At 37.8% G+C, this 20,324-nt stretch overlaps 1 protein-coding gene across 1 annotated transcript in view; it reads left to right on the top strand.

Annotated features, from left to right (window-relative positions):
* Positions 1 to 20,208, top strand: part of celsr1b (cadherin EGF LAG seven-pass G-type receptor 1b) — a gene marked incomplete at its 5' end in the record, with an annotated part of 38,854 nt that extends 18,646 nt beyond the window's left edge. Inside the window, 31 exons of the mRNA XM_079449552.1 lie at positions 18 to 106; positions 4,917 to 5,074; positions 5,957 to 6,120; positions 6,400 to 6,525; positions 7,219 to 7,385; positions 8,200 to 8,385; positions 8,473 to 8,586; positions 8,663 to 8,837; positions 9,290 to 9,431; positions 10,943 to 11,063; positions 11,428 to 11,611; positions 12,170 to 12,271; positions 12,353 to 12,447; positions 12,602 to 12,811; positions 12,909 to 13,092; positions 13,173 to 13,310; positions 13,456 to 13,657; positions 14,501 to 14,668; positions 14,822 to 14,948; positions 15,443 to 15,643; positions 15,796 to 15,970; positions 16,121 to 16,233; positions 16,476 to 16,552; positions 16,662 to 16,788; positions 16,917 to 17,042; positions 17,162 to 17,298; positions 17,441 to 17,535; positions 17,660 to 17,803; positions 17,933 to 18,145; positions 18,605 to 18,860; positions 18,940 to 20,208. Of these exons, the coding sequence (XP_079305678.1) occupies positions 18 to 106; positions 4,917 to 5,074; positions 5,957 to 6,120; positions 6,400 to 6,525; positions 7,219 to 7,385; positions 8,200 to 8,385; positions 8,473 to 8,586; positions 8,663 to 8,837; positions 9,290 to 9,431; positions 10,943 to 11,063; positions 11,428 to 11,611; positions 12,170 to 12,271; positions 12,353 to 12,447; positions 12,602 to 12,811; positions 12,909 to 13,092; positions 13,173 to 13,310; positions 13,456 to 13,657; positions 14,501 to 14,668; positions 14,822 to 14,948; positions 15,443 to 15,643; positions 15,796 to 15,970; positions 16,121 to 16,233; positions 16,476 to 16,552; positions 16,662 to 16,788; positions 16,917 to 17,042; positions 17,162 to 17,298; positions 17,441 to 17,535; positions 17,660 to 17,803; positions 17,933 to 18,145; positions 18,605 to 18,860; positions 18,940 to 18,964 (4,541 nt within the window). The 3' untranslated portion in view covers positions 18,965 to 20,208. The remainder of the gene's footprint in view (positions 1 to 17; positions 107 to 4,916; positions 5,075 to 5,956; positions 6,121 to 6,399; positions 6,526 to 7,218; positions 7,386 to 8,199; positions 8,386 to 8,472; positions 8,587 to 8,662; positions 8,838 to 9,289; positions 9,432 to 10,942; positions 11,064 to 11,427; positions 11,612 to 12,169; positions 12,272 to 12,352; positions 12,448 to 12,601; positions 12,812 to 12,908; positions 13,093 to 13,172; positions 13,311 to 13,455; positions 13,658 to 14,500; positions 14,669 to 14,821; positions 14,949 to 15,442; positions 15,644 to 15,795; positions 15,971 to 16,120; positions 16,234 to 16,475; positions 16,553 to 16,661; positions 16,789 to 16,916; positions 17,043 to 17,161; positions 17,299 to 17,440; positions 17,536 to 17,659; positions 17,804 to 17,932; positions 18,146 to 18,604; positions 18,861 to 18,939) is intronic.
* Positions 20,209 to 20,324: the final 116 nt, after the last annotated feature.

Genomic DNA, 20,324 nt, shown 5'->3' with positions numbered 1-20,324 from the left:
ATGTTTTTGTTGTTCAGGAGAATCTAAATCCACCGTGACTCCGTTCATAGCTGGCGGGGTTAGTGATGGCCAGTGGCACACAGTTCATCTACATTACTACAACAAGGTAAGCCAGTCGTATTTCACACAATGACATGGCGCAGAGATTAGTATTTGATCAGGATGAGTTTTTTGAGTTTTGGTCCCTCCATAATTACAAACATTTGTTTGCATTCTTGGAATTGAGACTTTGTGTTTTAAAAAAGCTGATTTCAATTTTTCATTTGTTGTAAATGTGGCTTTACATCGAATGCATTTAAAGATTTACTTTTGAAATGCAAATCTTTTTCCTAATGAATCATTCTGGTGGTTTCTTTAAAGAATAGGAAGGGTTTCTTCATGATTTACTGTATGTACCGTGATTTATGAATGACATCACATGATGTCAGCGGCGTCTCTAGCTTTATCAAAGTTCACCGCTTCTTCACAGAGCATCTCTCAAAAGAAGCAGCTTGTATTCCTATTTCTTTTGTCATCTTCACTGTTCTTACCCTCAGATTACAGTTGCTTAAATCCTGCATTGCTGAAGTTCGGGCCATGTTTAATACGTCACGTGTCATGTTTCATGGCCAAAAGCTAGTTGTGTCTTTTCTGTTAACCAAGCATCTTGTTTCAAAATGTCTTACGAAACACAAAAGGTGTTTTTAGCAGTATGCTGCTCTTTTCTATACAACGAAAGCGTGAAGAGACCAACAACAGCCATTCACTTTCATTGTGTGGAAAAAATAGCAGCTTTTGTCAGAATTCAGCTAGGACTGTTCTGGTAACTCTTCTGTGTTTTAGTCATATGGGTTTTCGAACAACATGAATTAAAAAATGTGAACTGTCCCTTTAAGAGCATCTCAAAACCTACTGTGTTAGTTCTCCAAGATATTGTGTGCTTAAAAACTTAAATTTCATTCATCATTTAATCAACATCATGTCTTTACAAACCTGTATGACTTTCTTTCTTCTGCCGAACACAAAAGAAGAGTGTTTGAGTAATGTTTGTAACCAAATAAGATTGGCCCCCATTGACTTCCATTGTATGGAAACAAAACCACTGAGACATTTCTCAAAATATCTTCTTTTTTCTTCCACAGAAGAAATAGTCATATACATATTTTAAACAACTCGAGGGTGAATAAATGATGACAGCAATGTTATTTTAGTGAACTATCCCTTTGAGGTCCCATCAACATCTTCTTGTGTTCCTGAATCATAGCCTCTCAGAACATATGACCACTTTAGTAACATGTTTCTTACATCCCAAAGTCTTACGGCTTTTTATGGCCTCTGTATTATAAGCTTTAGAAATAATCTAACTGAGCACTCTTCAAAAAGAAACGCTGTACTTGAGGGATGACAGTGCTTTTTCTTTGTGAGGGTTCATCATTTCTTTGATTATTTTTTTTCTTTGTAAAACACTCCACCCAAGTTGCAAAGAAAAGATGAAAGGCCCAAAAGGTTTAAAGTGCTCATTAGAAGCATTAAGGATATGTTGAAAGAAGCTGGCGATGAGAAACAATATAGCTGGCATGTATAAATCCTGTAAGGTAACCAGCGATATTGGAATATTCTGAAATACTTGATTGTGTGGTCAAATAACGTTCTACGCTACATGATTTTATGTCTTTCGTCTCACTTTGTGGTCTGTTTCAAATCAATATTTCATATCCATTTATTTTGTTAAAGGCATCATTTACAGGCAACTGCTCATTATCACAACAGCAGCCGAAATTGACGAAAAGAAGAATCAGACAAAGCATTAAGCATCTACCTGAAATCAATAGCTCTATTGTCTGAGCGTATGTTGGGGTGGCTCTGTTGCGTTTGTAGGATCAGCCCCCCCTTATCTAACCTCCTCGTCTGAAAACCCCAAGTTCAAAAACAGTCCGATTGGGAATGTAGACAATAGGAAACCCCCTGGTGAGTTAATCTGGGAGCACAATAATGTGCTTGGAGTCTCTAAAAGCGCCAGATGGCACTTTTCTTCAGCAACACATAAAAACACGCAAGACTATTGTTTAAAATCTCTAGAATATAATTTTTATTTCAAGTTTTGTCATATCCTGAGTTTTTATGATAAGATCAATCAAGCCATGTTGATAGCTCTGATTTATATAGTTGCACATTTGTGTTGAGTATAAAGTATAAACAAATTCCCTTTTTGATTGGGTCTCTAAATTGGGATTTAACATAAAGAGAATGTGGTGCTGACCTCACGCCACGTTGCATGCTGGGTGTTGCGGCCATATTTGTAGTTGGTAGTGGTTCTTTTCTTCTAGTGAGTTCAGTTCAATGTTGTTTTGTTTGACTAAGCGGACATAAACATGGTGGGTCCGTTGTGCTGTGTTATAAACTGCAACAGAAAGTCGCACAATCATTTAGTACAGAAACTAGACAATGGAATAAATTTTTTTAGCAAACAGCGCGGAGGAAATCACATTGAGTATCATGTATCAATCGCTAGTAAACAACCTCCGAAGATGGCTGCACCGCCCCAGCATGCAACGCGCCATGACTTCGATTGACAAGGTCTATTGTCCACAATTGGTCTCAACCTACGCAGTAATATTAGTAATATTCCCCTTTTGCCCTTATCTTTTTTTCTATTTCAAATGCACAGGAAAATGAATGACCCATACACACCCATATTTTAACCCATATGGAGAGGAAAAAACTTGTGTTTACGCACAGGGATCCACGGCCAGCCATTCTTTTGAACTTAGAAACAAAGAGCTGATGAGTTACAAGGTTGTAGGTTAATAGCAGTTGTTGGGATTTGTGTGCGTGCGTGTTCCCGAGGGCGTTGAGCTTGTCAGCGATCACATTTCTGTTGTCGGAGCCGGCAAAAAGAGGGAAAGCGGAATCATCAAGGTGTCAGGATAGTTAGGTTCCAGTTTTATCCTTAAGGGCCGTCAGCCCTCTGATCCCGAATCAGTTTTCTTATGGATGTGTTTTTTTTGTACGGATTGTCGTACGGCTGACAAAGTTGTAATAGAGAAGCAAGACGGCTGGAAATTTGATATTTGGATGGTATTTTATTTGTGAAGGGTAAGCTGTGTGTTTTTGTTTTGTTGGTATGTTGTCCTGTCTGTGTAGACACCTGTGTTTATGAAGGTTTCACACACCGCCTCTAAATCCAGGTGACTACACAGGGAACTTCAGTCCTTGAAAGGTTGGATTAGTTGTATGTATTTGCATCAAAGTATAGAAATCCTTCCCTTCATGCTCTACCCAGCTCATAAATAAATTTTCTGATTGGTATATTAAAGCTTAAATGATAACTTTTGCTTCGACTGAATATGTCCATCTATGTTTTAAACAAAAAGTAGCAGATTACTAGATATCTTGATGTGAGTTAAAGTCAGCTAAAGAGAGCTGTCAGCAAGATAGCTTAACTAATAAATAGTATAAATTTAACTTATAAATTAAATCATTATTTTTAGTTTACTATTGTGAGTCCAGTACTATTTAGTTTACTCCTTAAGTAAGTTAAGGAGACAAATATACAGATACGGTTCCTTAAAGGTTCTTCATGTAACAGCCAAAGTAGTGGAATTGTGACGCACCTTTGAGCAAAAGAATGTGCAATACAATTACATATTAATTATTGCTTTAAAATATTATATATATTATATCATATTTTCTCTAAGCGTTCCTTACTATTGCGTTTCATAATCCACTCTCTCTCTTGTCAAAGCAGCAAACAGCCGTAGGCGTCTGGCACCTTGTTCATGGATATGTTACTCTATTTTAACTTGTTGTGACTACAATAAAGACCACAATGTTGGATCAGATGTGAACATTGAACATAAAAGATTGTTGGTAAAGCATATCCCACTCCATTGCCAAAATACACATCCACATAATTAAATAAATGTAGATGACATACAGTAGACCTGTGTTGTTTTATTTGTTTATTTTGTGCATGACAAAGATCTTGCAGACAAAACACAATTCCTTTCAAATGTGTAAAATATTTGACTTTTAAAGGGACATTTACCCACCCTCGATTCGTTCCAAATCTGTATACATTTCTTTGTTCTGATGAACACAGAGAAAGATATTTGGATGAATGCTTGTCAGCAAACAGTTCTTGGCCACCATTGACTACCATAATAAGAAATGATAACGGTAGTTTAAAGTGCTGCAGAACTGTTTGCTTCCCTACAATCTTTAAAATATCTTCTTTTGTGTTCAACAGAACAAAGACATTTATAAAGCAATTTGTTCTACGATGGTAGTGTTTGGAATAGCAGTGATTGATCTTAATGGTGACCAGAGGGCCATAATGAACTACATAAAGAACTGTGTTATATTCACATCATGACCAGCTGTGTCACTGCGACATTCTTATCGCCACAGGGCCAACATCAAAGAGAATCTCAGCACTTAACCTGTCCCGATATCAACTTTAATGAGCTGATCATTAAAAAAAACTCTTGCGTGGGGGAAGGGTGTTGCCCGATGATAATACAAATTTCTGCTGGATTGTGTAAACTGGGTCTCTGGGGAGAGGTGAAGGTTGGGTTTTTAATTTTTTATATCTTCCCTTTGCCAGCTTCTCATTGGCTTAATCCAATTAGATGTACTGAGAAGGGCAAAATGTCACCGAGACGTAAAGAGTGATTTCATGCTGTGTGAAAGCTTATTCTGATCAGTTACACAAATGTGTGAAAGGGATTTCTGTCTAAATCCATAAACTTTTGGATTGCTAAGGATTTGGGTTTTAATGAGGTACATTGGTCTACACTACGTAGTGTGTCATTTACTTTCTTCCGCAGAACACAAAAGAAGATATTTTGAAGAATGTTGGTGCAGTGGCGGCACCCATTTACTTATTTTGTACACCTAATTTCACCTATTTGTTTATTCCTTCTGTGTTATTCTAGCCCAATATCGGGCGGTACGGCATCCCTCACGGCCCCTCTGAGGAAAAGGTTGTCGTGGTTACAGTCGACAACTGTGATGTGGCCATGGCTCTGCGTTTTGGGGGACAAATTGGGAACTACACTTGTGCGGCCCGTGGCACCCAAACGGGACAAAAAAAGTAAGTCGAGCAGGAAAACAAAACAAAGAGACCATGAAACCAAAGACGTTTTCATGATGGCTTAACTTCAGACGTCTGTTGCTTTCACACAACCTCCCGTCATCCAAAGTCCTCAGGGTGTAATATTTTTTCGCTGAAAGAGAGAGTGCAACAGGGAACCTGAGTGCACAGAGGCACGCTAACTGCCAACTGGTGTTGAATAGCTGATCATTACAGGAGATTACTCGGCGTTCTCCTACACCCATTTCACTTAGCTCCATCTTTTTTTCTCTAATCTCTGCCAATCTACATTCTGTCTCATGTCAAACCAGTTTTATTGGCACTACAATGGAACACACTTCTGGCTAATCTGCAGAGGTTTACCATTGTAGGCTAATTGTGTCTGTTTTTCAAAAACAGACGAGTGTGAATGTCCTTCTGCGATTGCGGAGTAAATTTTCTGCCCATTGGCCCTCGAGGTCTAAAAAACACAGTTTTGCGTACACACAGACCTTAAAGGGACAGTTCACCCGAAAATAAAATGTCTGTCATAATTTACTTACCCTCGAGTTGTTCCAAAACTGTATACATTTATTTGTTCTGATGAACACAGAGAACGATATTTGGAAGAATGCTTTTAACCAAACAGTTCTTGGCCACCCTTGAATACACTTTTATACACTTTTTGCTTTCCTACATTCTTAAAAATATTGTCTTTTGTGAAATGAACAGAGATTTGGAACAACGTGAGTGTTAGTAAAGGTCTAATTTGCAAACGTTTTTACAACGTTGTTATAATGCCTGTTAATCTTTAATCTTTTTACACCGGTGTTTTGCCACATAATAGAAGCTGAGATGAATGTTTGAGTATTTGTGGCTTCAGAGATCTTTTTGTATGTGTAGGTCATTGGATCTAACCGGACCCCTGCTCCTGGGTGGAGTTCCAAACCTCCCTGAAGATTTCCCTGTACAGAACCAAGACTTTGTGGGTTGCATTAGACACCTTTCTATCGACAGCAAGCCAATAGACATGGCCAGCTTCATCGCCAACAACGGAACCACAGCAGGTTAGAAACTGTATATTTGTCCATGATGGGGCCACATTCTGAGAACGGTTTTGGAATAATAAAGTCTGGAATATTTACTTAAACTATTCATTTTGTTCCACTCCAAAAAATAAATAAATGAATAAAAATATCTGTAAAAATAAGATGTAATTTTACAGGTCAGTGAAAGATACACATATGACCCCTTTACATTTTCAAAAGGGTGAAAATGACTTTTTTCTTTTGTGACTGTCTAAGATGTCAAACTGAAACCCTTGTATTAAAATATGATTTTTTCAGGTTGTGCTGCAAAACTTGACTTTTGCAGCCAGATTGTTTGTCAGAATGGAGGTGTTTGCATAAATAAGTGGAACACCCATGCCTGTAACTGCCCATTAGGCTACGGAGGAAAGAACTGTGAACACGGTAAGACAATCCTCTCTTTCCAACTCTTTTATTTTACTACCTCATCTTGCTCAGTGGACAAACACACACACCTCACAGATTGTTTCCATGTTTGCCCTTGGCATCTTTGTAATACCAATGCAATGACACATACTTATGACTCAGAGACGTAGTAGAGATCTGACTGTCTTTGAACTATAACTTTATATTAAAGTGATTGTTCACCCAAAAATGAAAACTCTGTCATCATTTACTCGCCCTCTAGTCCATTTCAAACCTGTATGACTTCCTTTCTGCTGCATAACACAAATGAAAATATTTTGAAGAATGTTGGTAACCAAACATCGGCGGCACCCAAACATTTATATCACTAAAATGTCTGTCACACTACCAAGGCCGGGTGTGAGACACTACTGTGATTTATGATAGATATTTGCCCGGAGGAAGAAAAAGGGTAGGAAAGTTTGACATTCCTCCTGGAGAAATCTCTTGGATGACTTTTAAACATTCCTGAGTACATGAATGATAGTGATTATTTTTGCTTCAGGACAGGAGAGTGTCAAAGCATCAAGTGACATGTTTCTCTCAACATGTTTGTTTAATGTAACAGACATCGCTTAATACAACAACCTTGTTTGGTCTGGTTGTCACCCAACTATGTTGATTGCTACGTCTGGAAACCTTTATTGATGTCTGATGACCTTCTGTCTGCAGTAATGCCCGCCCCTTTGCATTTCGATGGCCACGCCCTGGTTTCATGGAGTGATACTGATATCACCATTGCCATTCCCTGGTACATGGGTCTTATGTTTCGCACCCGAAAGAGTGCAGGCGTCCTGCTGCAGGCCAATGCTGGGGAGTTTTCTAAGATCAATCTGTTGGTGAGTATTGTCATCTGGATTTTATACGGCAAAAGATCACTTATAATGTTATACGAAGCTGCTTCAACAAATCTTTTTCGTATGTCACTTTCCTCCCGCACTCTGACCATTTAAATAAAAAGGATACCTTAGCGGGACAGTTCACCCAAAAACGAAAATTCTTCACACCCTTATGACTTTATTTCTACCGCAGAACACAAAAGAATATATTTTAAAGAAACTTGGTAACCGCAGAGCACTGGACCCTATTCACTTCTATTGTATTGACACAAAATTAATGGAAGTGAATGGGGTCCAGTTAACAAAAATTTTCAAACTATCTTCTTCTGTGTTCTGTGGAAGGAAGAAAGTTATAAGATGTACGAAATGACAAGAGGTGAAGTGACAGACTTGTATTTTTCTGTGAACTATCTCTTTAAAACATGAATTCAAGGATTTGCTCCCCAGGCGAAACCACTTTGCTTACATCAGGCATTTCTATTCGTCTCAAAGATGTTGAATAGGGTTCAGATCAGGGCTTTAGGCAGGCCAGTCACGTTCTTAAGAAAATCCTTTCTTTATGCACTTTACATTGTCACGCTGGAACCGAAACCGGCCTCCACCAACTACTGCCATAAAGTTGGAATAGTGTTAGGAACCAAATTAGGATTTGTTTTCACTGGATTTAATAGGCTTAGCTAAACCTGTTCATTACTCTGGGATGTCCACACGCTATTGATCATAGTGCGTTTTCTGTTTTCTATTGTGTGTGCTTCAATAAAGCAGAAAAATGAGACTGTTCCCGTATCAGTTTTCTTACATCATGCTTTTCCAGGTGAGCAACAGGCACCTGCGTTTCCAAGTGTTCCTGGGGGTCAAACGGGTGGCTCTCTTGGATATCCCTCAGGTCCGTGTGGATGACGGAGAGTGGCATCACGTACTCGTAGAGCTTAAGAGCGGAAAAGATGGCAAGGACATCAAATACATGGCTTTCGTGTCTTTGGACTATGGCATGTTTCAGGTATAACATTGCAAAATTTTGAAACAGATCAGCTGTGTGATCACCCAAATGTATTTTTAACATTTATGCTATTGTTTTGATATGTAGAGCAACATAGAGATTGGTAACGAATTGCCTGGACTCAAACTTAAGAACCTGTACATTGGTGGGCTGCTTAAAAAAGATGGCACTGTGCAGAATGGATTTACTGGCTGCATGCAGGTAAATCACACACTTATATTGTTTAATGGTCTGTTTAGTCTCATTCATGAGATAACATGACATGGTTTACTCACAGGGTGTGCGAATGGGTGAGACCTCCACAAATACTGCTAACATCAACATGCTTGAGGCAACGAGGGTCCGTGTTAAAGATGGATGTAATTTGCCGGATACATGTCAGTCGAATCTGTGTCCCACACACAGCCGCTGCAGGGACATCTGGTCATCTCACACCTGTGACTGTGAGCCAGGTAACTCCATTAGTGTTGAATAAACACTGATTTAATTATTACAAAACACAAAACTTTGAAACCCCAGTGTTACGTAAAACCTCATTAACCGTGTAAAAGTGTACATTAAATGTGCTGTGTGAAATTGTTTGGAGGATCTATCGACAGAAATGCAATATAGTATACATTACGCTTCATTATGTAAGGTCTTGATACACCTCTGAACACATAGTTATGTTTTTATTACCTTGCAATGAGCTATTTCTGTAACATACACTGCGGGTCCCCTAGCATGGACGCCATGTTGTTTCTACAGTAGCCTTAAATGGACAAACTGCTCTACAGAGCTCATTTCGTAAATATGTTATCTCCTTCGGCAAAGAAGCAGTGAGTGGTTTGTTGCCATTCGCAACCTCACCACTAGATGCCACAACATTTCATACAATGCACCTTTAAATGTTTCTCTGCTCCAGGTTACTTTGGGAGAGACTGTGTTGATGCGTGCCTCCTGAACCCATGCGAGCACACGTCCACCTGTGTGCGTACACCCGGTACCAAACATGGCTACCGCTGCCATTGTGGACACAACTACTATGGGCAATACTGTGAGCACAAGTGAGTATCTTTTTTTTTTCTCTTTGGCACATTCATTAATTTTTTTAACTGTTTGTTTGCGCAATCATTTATTAGTTTGTTGTTTTTTAACCAATAAGGATGCCTATTAACTTCCTCATAGCAGGAAATATTGCAATAAACCAAAAACACTCTGAACACCTTAATAACCTTATAATAACTTCTTGGCAACCACACGCAAAACACCCCGGCATCACAGCTTTATTCATCTTGGCAAGAAATGCATGTCTTTAAAATCCAGATTGTGTTTTGAAAAAATAAGTCCCTTTTGCAAAAATTTCTGATGGTTGATGATCTATAAATGATCAGTGGCTGTGCAGTGGAAGATAAGGCACATGCTGTAACACGCGACTGTCAGCCGCTCTGGTGTTTGATGGTTTGTCTCCTGATCTGCCAACAAATTAAAGACATTTAAAAGTTCTCAGAGGTTTTGCTGCAAAGTGAATGGCAGACGCTGGCAGTGTTTGTGACAACACGTCTATCCACATGTTAATTCCAATGTCGCAATTTGACGTGTCTTTGACGTTCAGTGTAACAATTTTTTATAAGGCACAGGATAAAATGTTCAAGTTCTTTCATTCATTAAAAATATGTACTTTGGCTTATCGTGTTTTATTACATATTCCTTATTGTATTTTAGTCATTATTTTGAGAGTGTTACTTTGTCATGAGATAATTATAGTAAATATAGCAACTCAAGTGAGACCAGTCTGAAGATGTGTGGGAAGTTTAGTGGCTGTAGCTAGAAAGCTCTAGGAGGAGTAGCAGTCAGAATATTTTTGTATTAATAATAAGTTTATTTAGCATATCAGTATGTTGGCTCTCTCAAGCCAACATAATGATGTACAACGTGAAAACAAAAGCCAGATACACTTTAGTTAACAGTGAATTTTATGCAAAAATCTTTTTGAAATGCTTTAGTTTTAGTGTTTGTGACCATACAATATTCTCTTTTAATATATACTAATAAAGCGAATGATATTTTGCTGTTGCACTGGCAGTTGTGTAAGTGAAAAAAGAGTTGTTTGGATTTTACAGCAGAGATCTTTTTTTTTTCTTTCACAGTGCTTAAACCATTTATAAATATTAAAAAGTTCCTTTTTATAAAATCTATTTATGTATATTATATTATTATATAAATTACATGTTTAATGTTTATATTATATCTATATTATTATATGAATTATAATATCTGAAAATTAAACTACAATTTTAAATATAAACAATATTATATAAATAGAAACTGTTTGTATTAATTTGTATTATTTACTTTGTCATATATGTTACATTTTATAACGATCCAGTAACACAGTTGTGTAAAAAATGTGAGGCATTACTAAAATGTTTTAGTTAAAAAAGTTTCAGAAAAACAATTTCACTGCAATTATCTTTAAATTACATATGAAACGCAGATGTGTTTTGTACTTTTAATACTAGAAAATACAGTATACTGTATTCATGAAAAGCGCCATCTCTATCTTTATTACACACAGAGGGGAGCAGCCTTGCGCTCGTGGCTGGTGGGGATACCCGACCTGTGGTCCCTGTAACTGCGATGTCAGCAGAGGCTTCAAAAGGGACTGCAATAAAACCACAGGAGAGTGTAGCTGCAAGGTAAGCTGCAAGTAATCGCATGCTCCACATTCTAATTATAATACACAACACAGGAAGTGTAGCGGAGGGAGATCAAGACACTAAATTCTAGAAGTTTTACAACAGTCCCTCAGCATATGAGGTTGATCATGTGACATTTAGTTACATACCTATAGTCTTTTTTTTAGTACGGAAATCTTTTCTTTTTTTACATAAATCTTGTCGCTTTTTATGGCAACACTTACAAACGTGGATGCATGTTTCTATGCCATTCTTTAATCATACCACTCATATCTTACATGTTATCCAGCTTAACATTCATGGTTTCAAAAAAATTTTAGGACGACTATTTGACACTTATTTTTTTCCACTGACACTTTTTTAGGAAAATTACTACCGGCCTCCTAACAGTGACACTTGCTACCCGTGCGACTGCTTCCACCTTGGGGCTCATTCCCGGACATGTTCCCCCGTGACGGGCCAGTGCGCCTGCAAGATGGGTGTGGTGGGCCGCCATTGCAACCGCTGCGACAACCCCTTCGCAGAGGTGACGGTTGGGGGATGTGTGGGTATGTGTGCTGTCAATCACCCAAACTGTGAGCTGATTGGCCAGGAGAGCTACGAGGGTTGTAAAAAGATTAATCGTGATTAATCGCATCCACAATAATAGTTTTTGTTTACATAATACAGTATATGTCTGTCTACTGTGCATATTAATTTTGTTGTTATAAAGACATACGGGTACATGTATATATTTAAGATTTTTTTTTAAATACAAACAATGTATATATATATGTTTAGAGATAAATATAAATAAATGCATTAAAATATTTCCTAAGTTTATATTTCTGTATGTTTACGTGTATGTAATTATAAATATGGACAGTACACAGACATGTATTAGGCAAACACAAACTTTTATTCTGTATGCGTTTTATCGTGATTAATCGTTGCACGACACGAGAAGTGTAACACTTCTTTATGGATGCATGCTCTATTTATGATAATGCTTTCTAATCACTATGCGGTATGTGTAATGATGACTGTCATGTTTTTGGTCCTAATAAAGTCTTATCAGTGTCACTAATGTCATAAACTCTTCTTAATCCTCATGTTTTTATATCAAGTGGTTTACGATGGATGTCCAAAAGCCTTTGAAGATGGTATCTGGTGGCCCCGAACGATGTTTGGTGGTCCTGCAGCCACAAACTGCCCCAAAGGATCCAGTGGTAAGTCACAACTCCGCATAAGGTAAATCAAACAATTACTTTTCTTTAGGGGAAAAATATTTATGTTTGCTTTTTCTACAGGCACTGCGATCCGTCATTGTAGCGATGATAAAGGTTGGCTTCCACCAGAGCTCTTCAACTGCACGTCCCTCAGCTTCTCAAAACTAAAGAAAGAGGTGTGGACCACAACTTTAGTTAATAACATCACAAATAAGTAAAAAATGAAGTGATTAGTCACATTAGTCACACATGCGAGTTCAAACGATTTGCTCGGAGAAAAATTATCACTCTTTTCTTTTCGGTCTTTTTTTATTTGTATATTTTATTTAGAGTGAAGACCTTCATGCAAATAGTTCTCGTATGGACGGAGAGCGATCGAAGAGTCTGCTGGATCTTCTGCACTCTGCTGTTGGTCACACTGACCGTCTCTTTGGGAGCGACGTGAAGGTGGCCTACCATCTGCTGACCACCGTGTTAGAACATGAGAGTCTACATCATGGCTTCGAACTCTCCGCCACACACGATTCTGACTTTAACAAGGTACAGTATGGACACTCACATAGGGGTGAGCATAAGTTTTAGTTTCAGTGCTTGTGATCCTCACATTTGTTTTGTCTGTGCGTTGTTGTGGTGGCAGAACATTGTCATGGCTGGAAGTGCTATTCTCGATCCTGTTAACAAGGACCATTGGAAGAAGATCCAGCACACTGACGGGGGCACAGCCCACCTGTTGCGTCACTTTGAGGAGTATGCCAGCACCCTGGTGCAAAACCTGAGGAAGACCTACCTTAGACCATTCACCATCATCACTGACAACATGAGTTAGTTTCTCATCCTCCATCTCATTCAATCCACTTTGCTCAACTGGATGGTACTAATATGAATTTATTTACCACGCAAGTTGTCGCGGTGGATTTTTTGGACTCCAGCGCAGACCACGTCAAGATCCCTCGCTTTCAGGAGATTAGTGATGTGTACTCAGAAGAGCTGGAGTCCTCTGTTGTCTTCCCGAATGCACCCAGTGTTAAAAAAAACAAAGGTTGGCATCTCGCTTTAGCTAAACTAACTTATATTTTCTTGTAGTATAAATTTATATTACAAAAAATATCTTCTTATATAGTTATACATTTTTTCATATTTAAAAAATAATAATTATAAATTGACCTGTTATGTCTTGACTTCAGATATTTTTACATCAGAGGCAATTGAACCAATTGAGTTTGACAACAGTGTAGATGAATCAAATGCACCTGATCCAGCAGCATCCATTAAGAAAAGACGGCACGCGGAACCAGTTGACATGCCCGCTGTTGCCATGGTGATCATCTACAGGTCTCTCGGGCAGCTCCTTCCAGAAAGCTATGATCCAGACCGTCGCAGCCTGAGGTGCAACTTGTGGGATTTCATAAATTTTATACAAACATTAATGCTAAAATTATTACAGACAACAGAATTAATATTTAGTGTTATAATGCTAAAAAAGTTTGTTACGTTTATGTTGATATAACCATAATGCAAGTATCAAGAAATTATGTTCAGCAACTTTTATTCATATTTTATTTAAAATAAAATAAAGAACAAAAATATAGTGTCAGTGAAAAGTCCCATTTGTTCATAAAAAGCGTTTGTTGTAAATATATTGTCAGTGTGGGTCATTCTCTTCTTAAAATTCATGTGCCCTCATAATCTTCAGTTAAAATCTGAAAATGCACTTCCGTCCTCTAGTGACTATACATCTATAATGACCTAAATTAGATTGCTTTGGTGCAGCATCCGTTAACTCCTCCCCTTCAGCTGTCAGTCTGCTGCCAGTTCCATTTCAAAATGCAACAGCTGTTTTTATGCATCCAATCATATCGCCGCATACAAAACCAAGACACGCCCACTATTTTTCTCATTTGAAATGTGGCAGAATACAGAAGTAAAAACTATCTCGACTCACGGTTCACAGGGACTTTAATATATATATATATATGTATATATTAATGTTAATATATTTATCCTATTTTGTATAAATACTTTTGGGGCCACTAAATATTTAAATAAATGTATATATTTACATTTTAATTATTTATTTATTTTGAACTATAATTTTTAAGTATTTTATTACATAAAAAACTTTTTCTTCAATGACTTGTAACCAACTGGATCTTTACTTTATAATAGATTTTTGAGTCACTGTATGCATGTTATTCACCTAGTACATTTTTCCGTTCTTTTTATGTCCAGGCTGCCTACTCATCCCGTCATTAACACACCTATAGTGAGTGTAGTGGTCCACAAGGAGGGAGAACCCCTCTCCGCCCCCCTCCAAAGACCCGTCATTCTGAACTTCAAGCTTCTGGAGACCCATGAGAGGACCAAACCTGTGTGTGTCTACTGGAACCACACCATTCTGTAAGTGCTGATAATGGCTTATAGTTGTTAACAAAAGGCCATTTACCTCACTGTTTACATTATATTGTCTAATGCCTGATTGTGGAGTTTAAATGTTTTGTTTTGTAGATACAAGGTTAATGGATGCTTAATGTGTCTGTCTTGTTTTTTTAGAGTGGCCGTTGGAGGTGCCTGGTCTTCTAAAGGCTGTGAGTTGATCTTCAGGAACTCAACTCACATAAGCTGTCAGTGTAACCACATGACCAGCTTTGCTGTCCTTATGGATGTCTCCAAGCGAGAGGTAGACAACAACCATCTTATTTTTAACAAATCTGTAATTACTTTCAACCAAACCCTAATCTATTAATGCAAACCTTTTTAATGTGACCCTGTATCTCAGACATCCTCAGTTGGCGGAATTTGGCTGTTTCAATTGAGCCGCGCATCTTGTTGATTGAATGTTGTCAGTAGTTTTTTATTGACAAATATTAATTATCAGACTTCTATAAAGAGGGCATTCCCCTAGCCACAGAGCATACATAGATACATACATATTGTGGATATCAAAATATAGAATAAATGGCCTGATAAAAGATAATAGCGTGTGTGTGTGTATATATATATATATATATATATATATATATATATATATATATATCTCCAAGGGGGCTTGATTTATACAAATATATATTTATTTTCAAAAAACAAACTGTCCGGACCAACTTTTGGAAAAATATATAAAGTTAACTCTTGGAACTTTAATTGAATACCCCTGCTGCATCTTCTCATTTTTAGCATGGTGATGTCCTTCCTCTCAAAGTGGTCACTTACACCACAGTATCTGCTTCTCTGGTGGCCCTCCTCATTACCTTCCTGCTTCTGGCAATCCTTCGCAGACTGCGCTCCAACATCCACAGCATCCACAAGAATCTGGTGGCAGCCATCTTCCTCGCTGAGCTCATCTTCCTCACTGGAATAAACCAAACTGACAATCCGGTGAGCAGCCAATGAGATTCCTGGGATCGGCGTACTAAAACACCAGTTAAATGCAAATGGATAAAAAAAAAATTTTGCATTCATTATCTCAAACAAAGATAAAATCAATTATTTTTATTAAACACTTAACTATTTTCTTGTCCCCTTTGTAGTTTATATGCACAATAGTGGCCATTTTGCTACATTATTCATACATGTGTACGTTCGCCTGGATGTTTGTGGAGGGGCTGCACATCTATCGCATGCTCACTGAGATGCGCAACATCAACCACGGCCACATGCGCTTCTACTACGCCATCGGCTGGGGAATCCCTGCTATTATTACTGGTATGACACACGCTCATTCAATGCATAGTTTATCTACCTGGCTTTTGTTTTGCATTATGTTTATATTCCTTGATTTCAGGGAGCAGGTTGTAACATGTAGAAAGCCCTGTGGATTAGTCCTGTGTTGTGCTCATTGTTTTTCACGCTCAGGTTTGGCTGTGGGTTTGGATCCGCAGGGTTATGGGAACCCTGACTTCTGCTGGCTATCTGTTAATGACACTCTGATCTGGAGCATTACAGGTCCAATCTCCATAGTAGTGCTGGTAAGTGATTGACAGAGGATTTGTGTGTTTTAAAGATGCACAAATTTAAAAGAATTGTATCATAGTCCCGCCCCTAAATTGATGCCATTGGTCGAGCCAATGTCACTTTGTTCAAACAGTATTCATGTTTTTTGAGGAAATCATCACACGAACGTGTAGTTGCATGGCGAGCAAAAATGCAAATAGAGGATAAAGTTACCGCTTGCAGCTTTGATAATGAAAAACATTATATTTTTTTACAGATTAATATGGTTCTAATTGTACTGGCAGCCAAAGCCTCTTGTGGAAGAAGAAAGCGATCAGAAAAGTCAGGAGCAATGTAAGTTCAACAACTTTCCAGCTCAACCTCAATCGGTGTCACAGAAATACAGTTTACTTCATACATAAATCAGTAAATCATTGAACTTCTCATTTGAACTTTTCTTCAGCTCTGCTCTTCGAGTGGCTTTCCTACTTCTTCTGCTCATTAGCGCCACCTGGCTGTTAGGCCTAATGGCCGTCAACAGTGATGCACTTTCCTTTCACTACCTCTTTGCCATTCTCAGCTGCATACAGGTAATGTATATAACCAACAAGGTCTATTTGTAAGAACATATTTTAGACTATAAATGTAATTATTTTCTTTATATTATGAAGAAAGACATTTTCAACCATTAAATGAAGACAACATCTCTTTACTTTAGGGTATTTGCATCTTCCTTTTCCACTGCCTTCTCAACAAAGATGTCAGGAGGAACCTTAAAAGTGTCTTTATGGGCAAGAAAGGTTCAGTCGATGAACTCAGTGTAACACGGCCAACTTTACTCACAGTAAGTTTGACTGTAAGATCATCTACTCTCACAGATATTTGAACGATGTCACTATGTTACAGTCTTATTCACAACATGAGATTGCTTTAACTTGAATAAAGAGGAACATGTTCTTTTAGCGTTCTTTAAACGGTGATGCCTACACTGAGGATGGAGGGCTGTACCGCACCACTATCGGAGAGTCAACAGTATCTCTAGAGAGCTCCGTGAGATCTGGCAAAAGTCACAGGAGCAGCTACCTTGCATGCACACTCGGGTAATACAATCATGCTAGGTTTTTACATTTCAGACTAATAAATGAGTGGTGCTTCGGTCAAATAAAATAAACATATATACCTTGAATTCAAGTTTCATAAAAGGCAAATGCATAAATGTAAACAATTGTTCCTTGCACACAGGGAGAAAAAACACAGCGTGTCCTCGAACGGTGGAAAAGTGGGGCATGACAAAAAAGACTTGTCATTGTTCTTGCACAAGAATTCAAAGCCAGAAGGTATGGTCACACAGATTTTTTTGTGCTTTTGCTTTGAAGGTTACGTATTGGAAATATATATATCAGTCTATGGAAAGCAGGTTTGTAAACAGATAACAATTTACTTGTGTAACCGTTTGTTCAGACTCCGATTCGGACAGCGAGCTCTCGGTGGACGACAATAGCAGCTCCTACGCTTCCTCTCATTCTTCTGAGAGCGAGGATGATGCCAGGTGCTCCAACACCAAACGGAATAATAAAAAATCGCCCGTCCAGAGCACTCCTAAAGGTGCCTGTGGCCTCTTTTATGAACACTGATATCTTTATTTTCCTTCACGTTCTATTCAAGTACAATGAACACTGAAAATATTTAAATGCTAAATATGCTCTTTTTAACTTTGCCTGTGTTTTTTTGCAGGTGATGCAGTGTCCAGTCATAGAAAGCCATACTGGCCGGAGGAGCCACCCACAGCTAGTGAAAGTGAAGATGTGGCTGGTCTGGAGAAACTGCGTGTGGAGAGAAAAGTTAATGTGGAACTTCATCAGGGAAATCATGTCAGTCAGAATGGAGATGTGTCTCAGAATGAAAGTCCACCCAGTCAGCCAAACAGCAACCAGTTACCAAGGAGAGGTGAGCTATTTTATATATGTATACGTATATAAGGGATGCACCAATATGTATATGTATAAACAAACTTTTCAGAAGCCTGGCATTTCTGTTTAAAATATCCTTTTTTATTGATCAAATTTTCTAAGACACTGAATTTTGGGTTTGTGAGACATAAGCATAAAAATTTCAAGAAATAAAGGCTTGTGTGTAATGAATCTATATAATATATTGGTTTTACTTTCTGAAATGAGTGACTAAAAATATGGACCTTTTCACAATATTCTAATTCATTGAGATGCACCTGTAATTATTAAATCAGAAAATTAAATAAATCATAATACAAAATAAAGAAATGAAGAAATATCACATTTTCACGATCTTGTAACAAAAAAGAAACAAAAATGTAGCTATAAAAGCTTTCAAAATATATACATCTAGTATTATTTTGTATCTCATGCTTGTTTTTGATTTATCCTGCAGGCATTTTAAAGAACAAGATCACCTATCCCCCTCTGCTGACAGACAAGAACACGAAGAACCGCTTGAGAGAGAAGCTCTGTGACTACAGCCTGCCCCAGATACCCCGTAAGAGTCCGTCAGTGGGGTCCGACGAGGAGGTTCGCCCGGGAACAGAGTGTAACAGCTTCATCATCAAACCCCCTCCATTAGTACCACAGCCTGCACTGAACGGGCGGACAGACCCAACCACCCCAGCCGAAGATGAATGTGATTCTGAGTAAGTACAGTGAAAGATACAGGTTACGTTATGTGAGCATATATATATAATAGGTGATAACATCTCTGCCTTGTCTTAGTGGAAGCAATGAAACTTCAATCTGAGTCTTTTGGAAAGACTGGAAGTGGTCTGATGGATCAATGAAGACCAGGCAGTATTAATATACAGCATGGTCCTGTCCAGAAAACACGATCGTCGTTTGAACTATTTATGAAGATGTAGACCAGGCACTTGGTATCCAAGCAGAAAAAGTTGAGATGCACAAGGACAGAAAAGCTTTCTGCCACCAGAATGTTACACTGGATGGAGCTGCTTGGCGTAGTTGCTCTGAAAATATGACAGGAGGTATGACTTCCAGTTTGGATAGAAGTTGGTCCGAAACTACAACATGGTAAAAATAAAGACTGATATAAATTTACATTTGTATAGATTCACTTAGTGTTCATCATGCAAATAATGTTTATAGTTAATATTTTGTATTTTAGATATGCAATAGGGTTGCCTATTTTTTAGTTGTAAAATAGAATTTCAACGTGATGCCTGTACTGAATATTTATGTTTTGTTTACTGTGATATTTTTACAGCACTGTTTTAAATTAACTTGATGTGTTTAAATTGTGTAATTTTATATTTTTGAGAATAAGCAATTGTACAATGTTTATAAATTAGTTTTTTAAACTTGTTGCCACACAGTTCCTTTAATTGAGTTTTATTTTCCCAGTCATGTAAGATGAATTATCAGTATGAAGATATCAACTGTACACACTTTCTGTAATTCTCTGCCAACATTCTGTATTGGGTTGAATGGACAGATGGGTCCATTGTATTTTTACCACTGACAGTATTTTACAGCATATGTTCAGTATACCTTATTTTTTTTAATTACTGCCACTGCTGTACATATAAAACAGTGTTTTTATGTTTGCTAAGAATCTAAATTACCAACAGGGTTTCAAAAGTGAAAAAAACAATGTAACTGCTCTGCCAAACCTCTCGTGTGAATATACAATATATGCTTTTGTTCACAAGTTCAGGGACCCTTTTTTCAGTTTTACTCACTGTAAATGTCAAACTATAACCGATTCCAGTAATCATGTAGTTTGTGTTTCGTTAATAGCATAGCGTTCATTGTATACAGTTTTCTTTAAGTGAACAAACATCTTATACCATCAAATAGATCAAATGTGTATCCAAGAAATACCTCGATTAATTCTCAATGTTCATGAGATAAATGATAGGAGATACAAGCATGTAATGATAAAGGCATTTATAATCTTGGCACTGATAAAACATTACACATTGTCAATAAACAAAAGAGGAAGATTTAATAAAAACACGTTTAGTGTTTTGTATGCTATTGTTTTTGATAAGGTTGGTGATACATAGGAAAAACAATCTTTCATCATTTACAGCCCTGCAGAAAACAATTATAGAAACCTGCCCAAAGAAAATAAATCGAAAATG

This window comes from Barbatula barbatula (assembly GCF_947034865.1).
Source record: "Barbatula barbatula genome assembly, chromosome: 25".
Classification (NCBI taxonomy): Eukaryota; Metazoa; Chordata; class Actinopteri; order Cypriniformes; family Nemacheilidae; genus Barbatula; species Barbatula barbatula.
The sequence above is the reverse complement of the archived record's forward strand: the minus strand, read 5'-3'. Positions and strand labels throughout refer to the sequence as shown.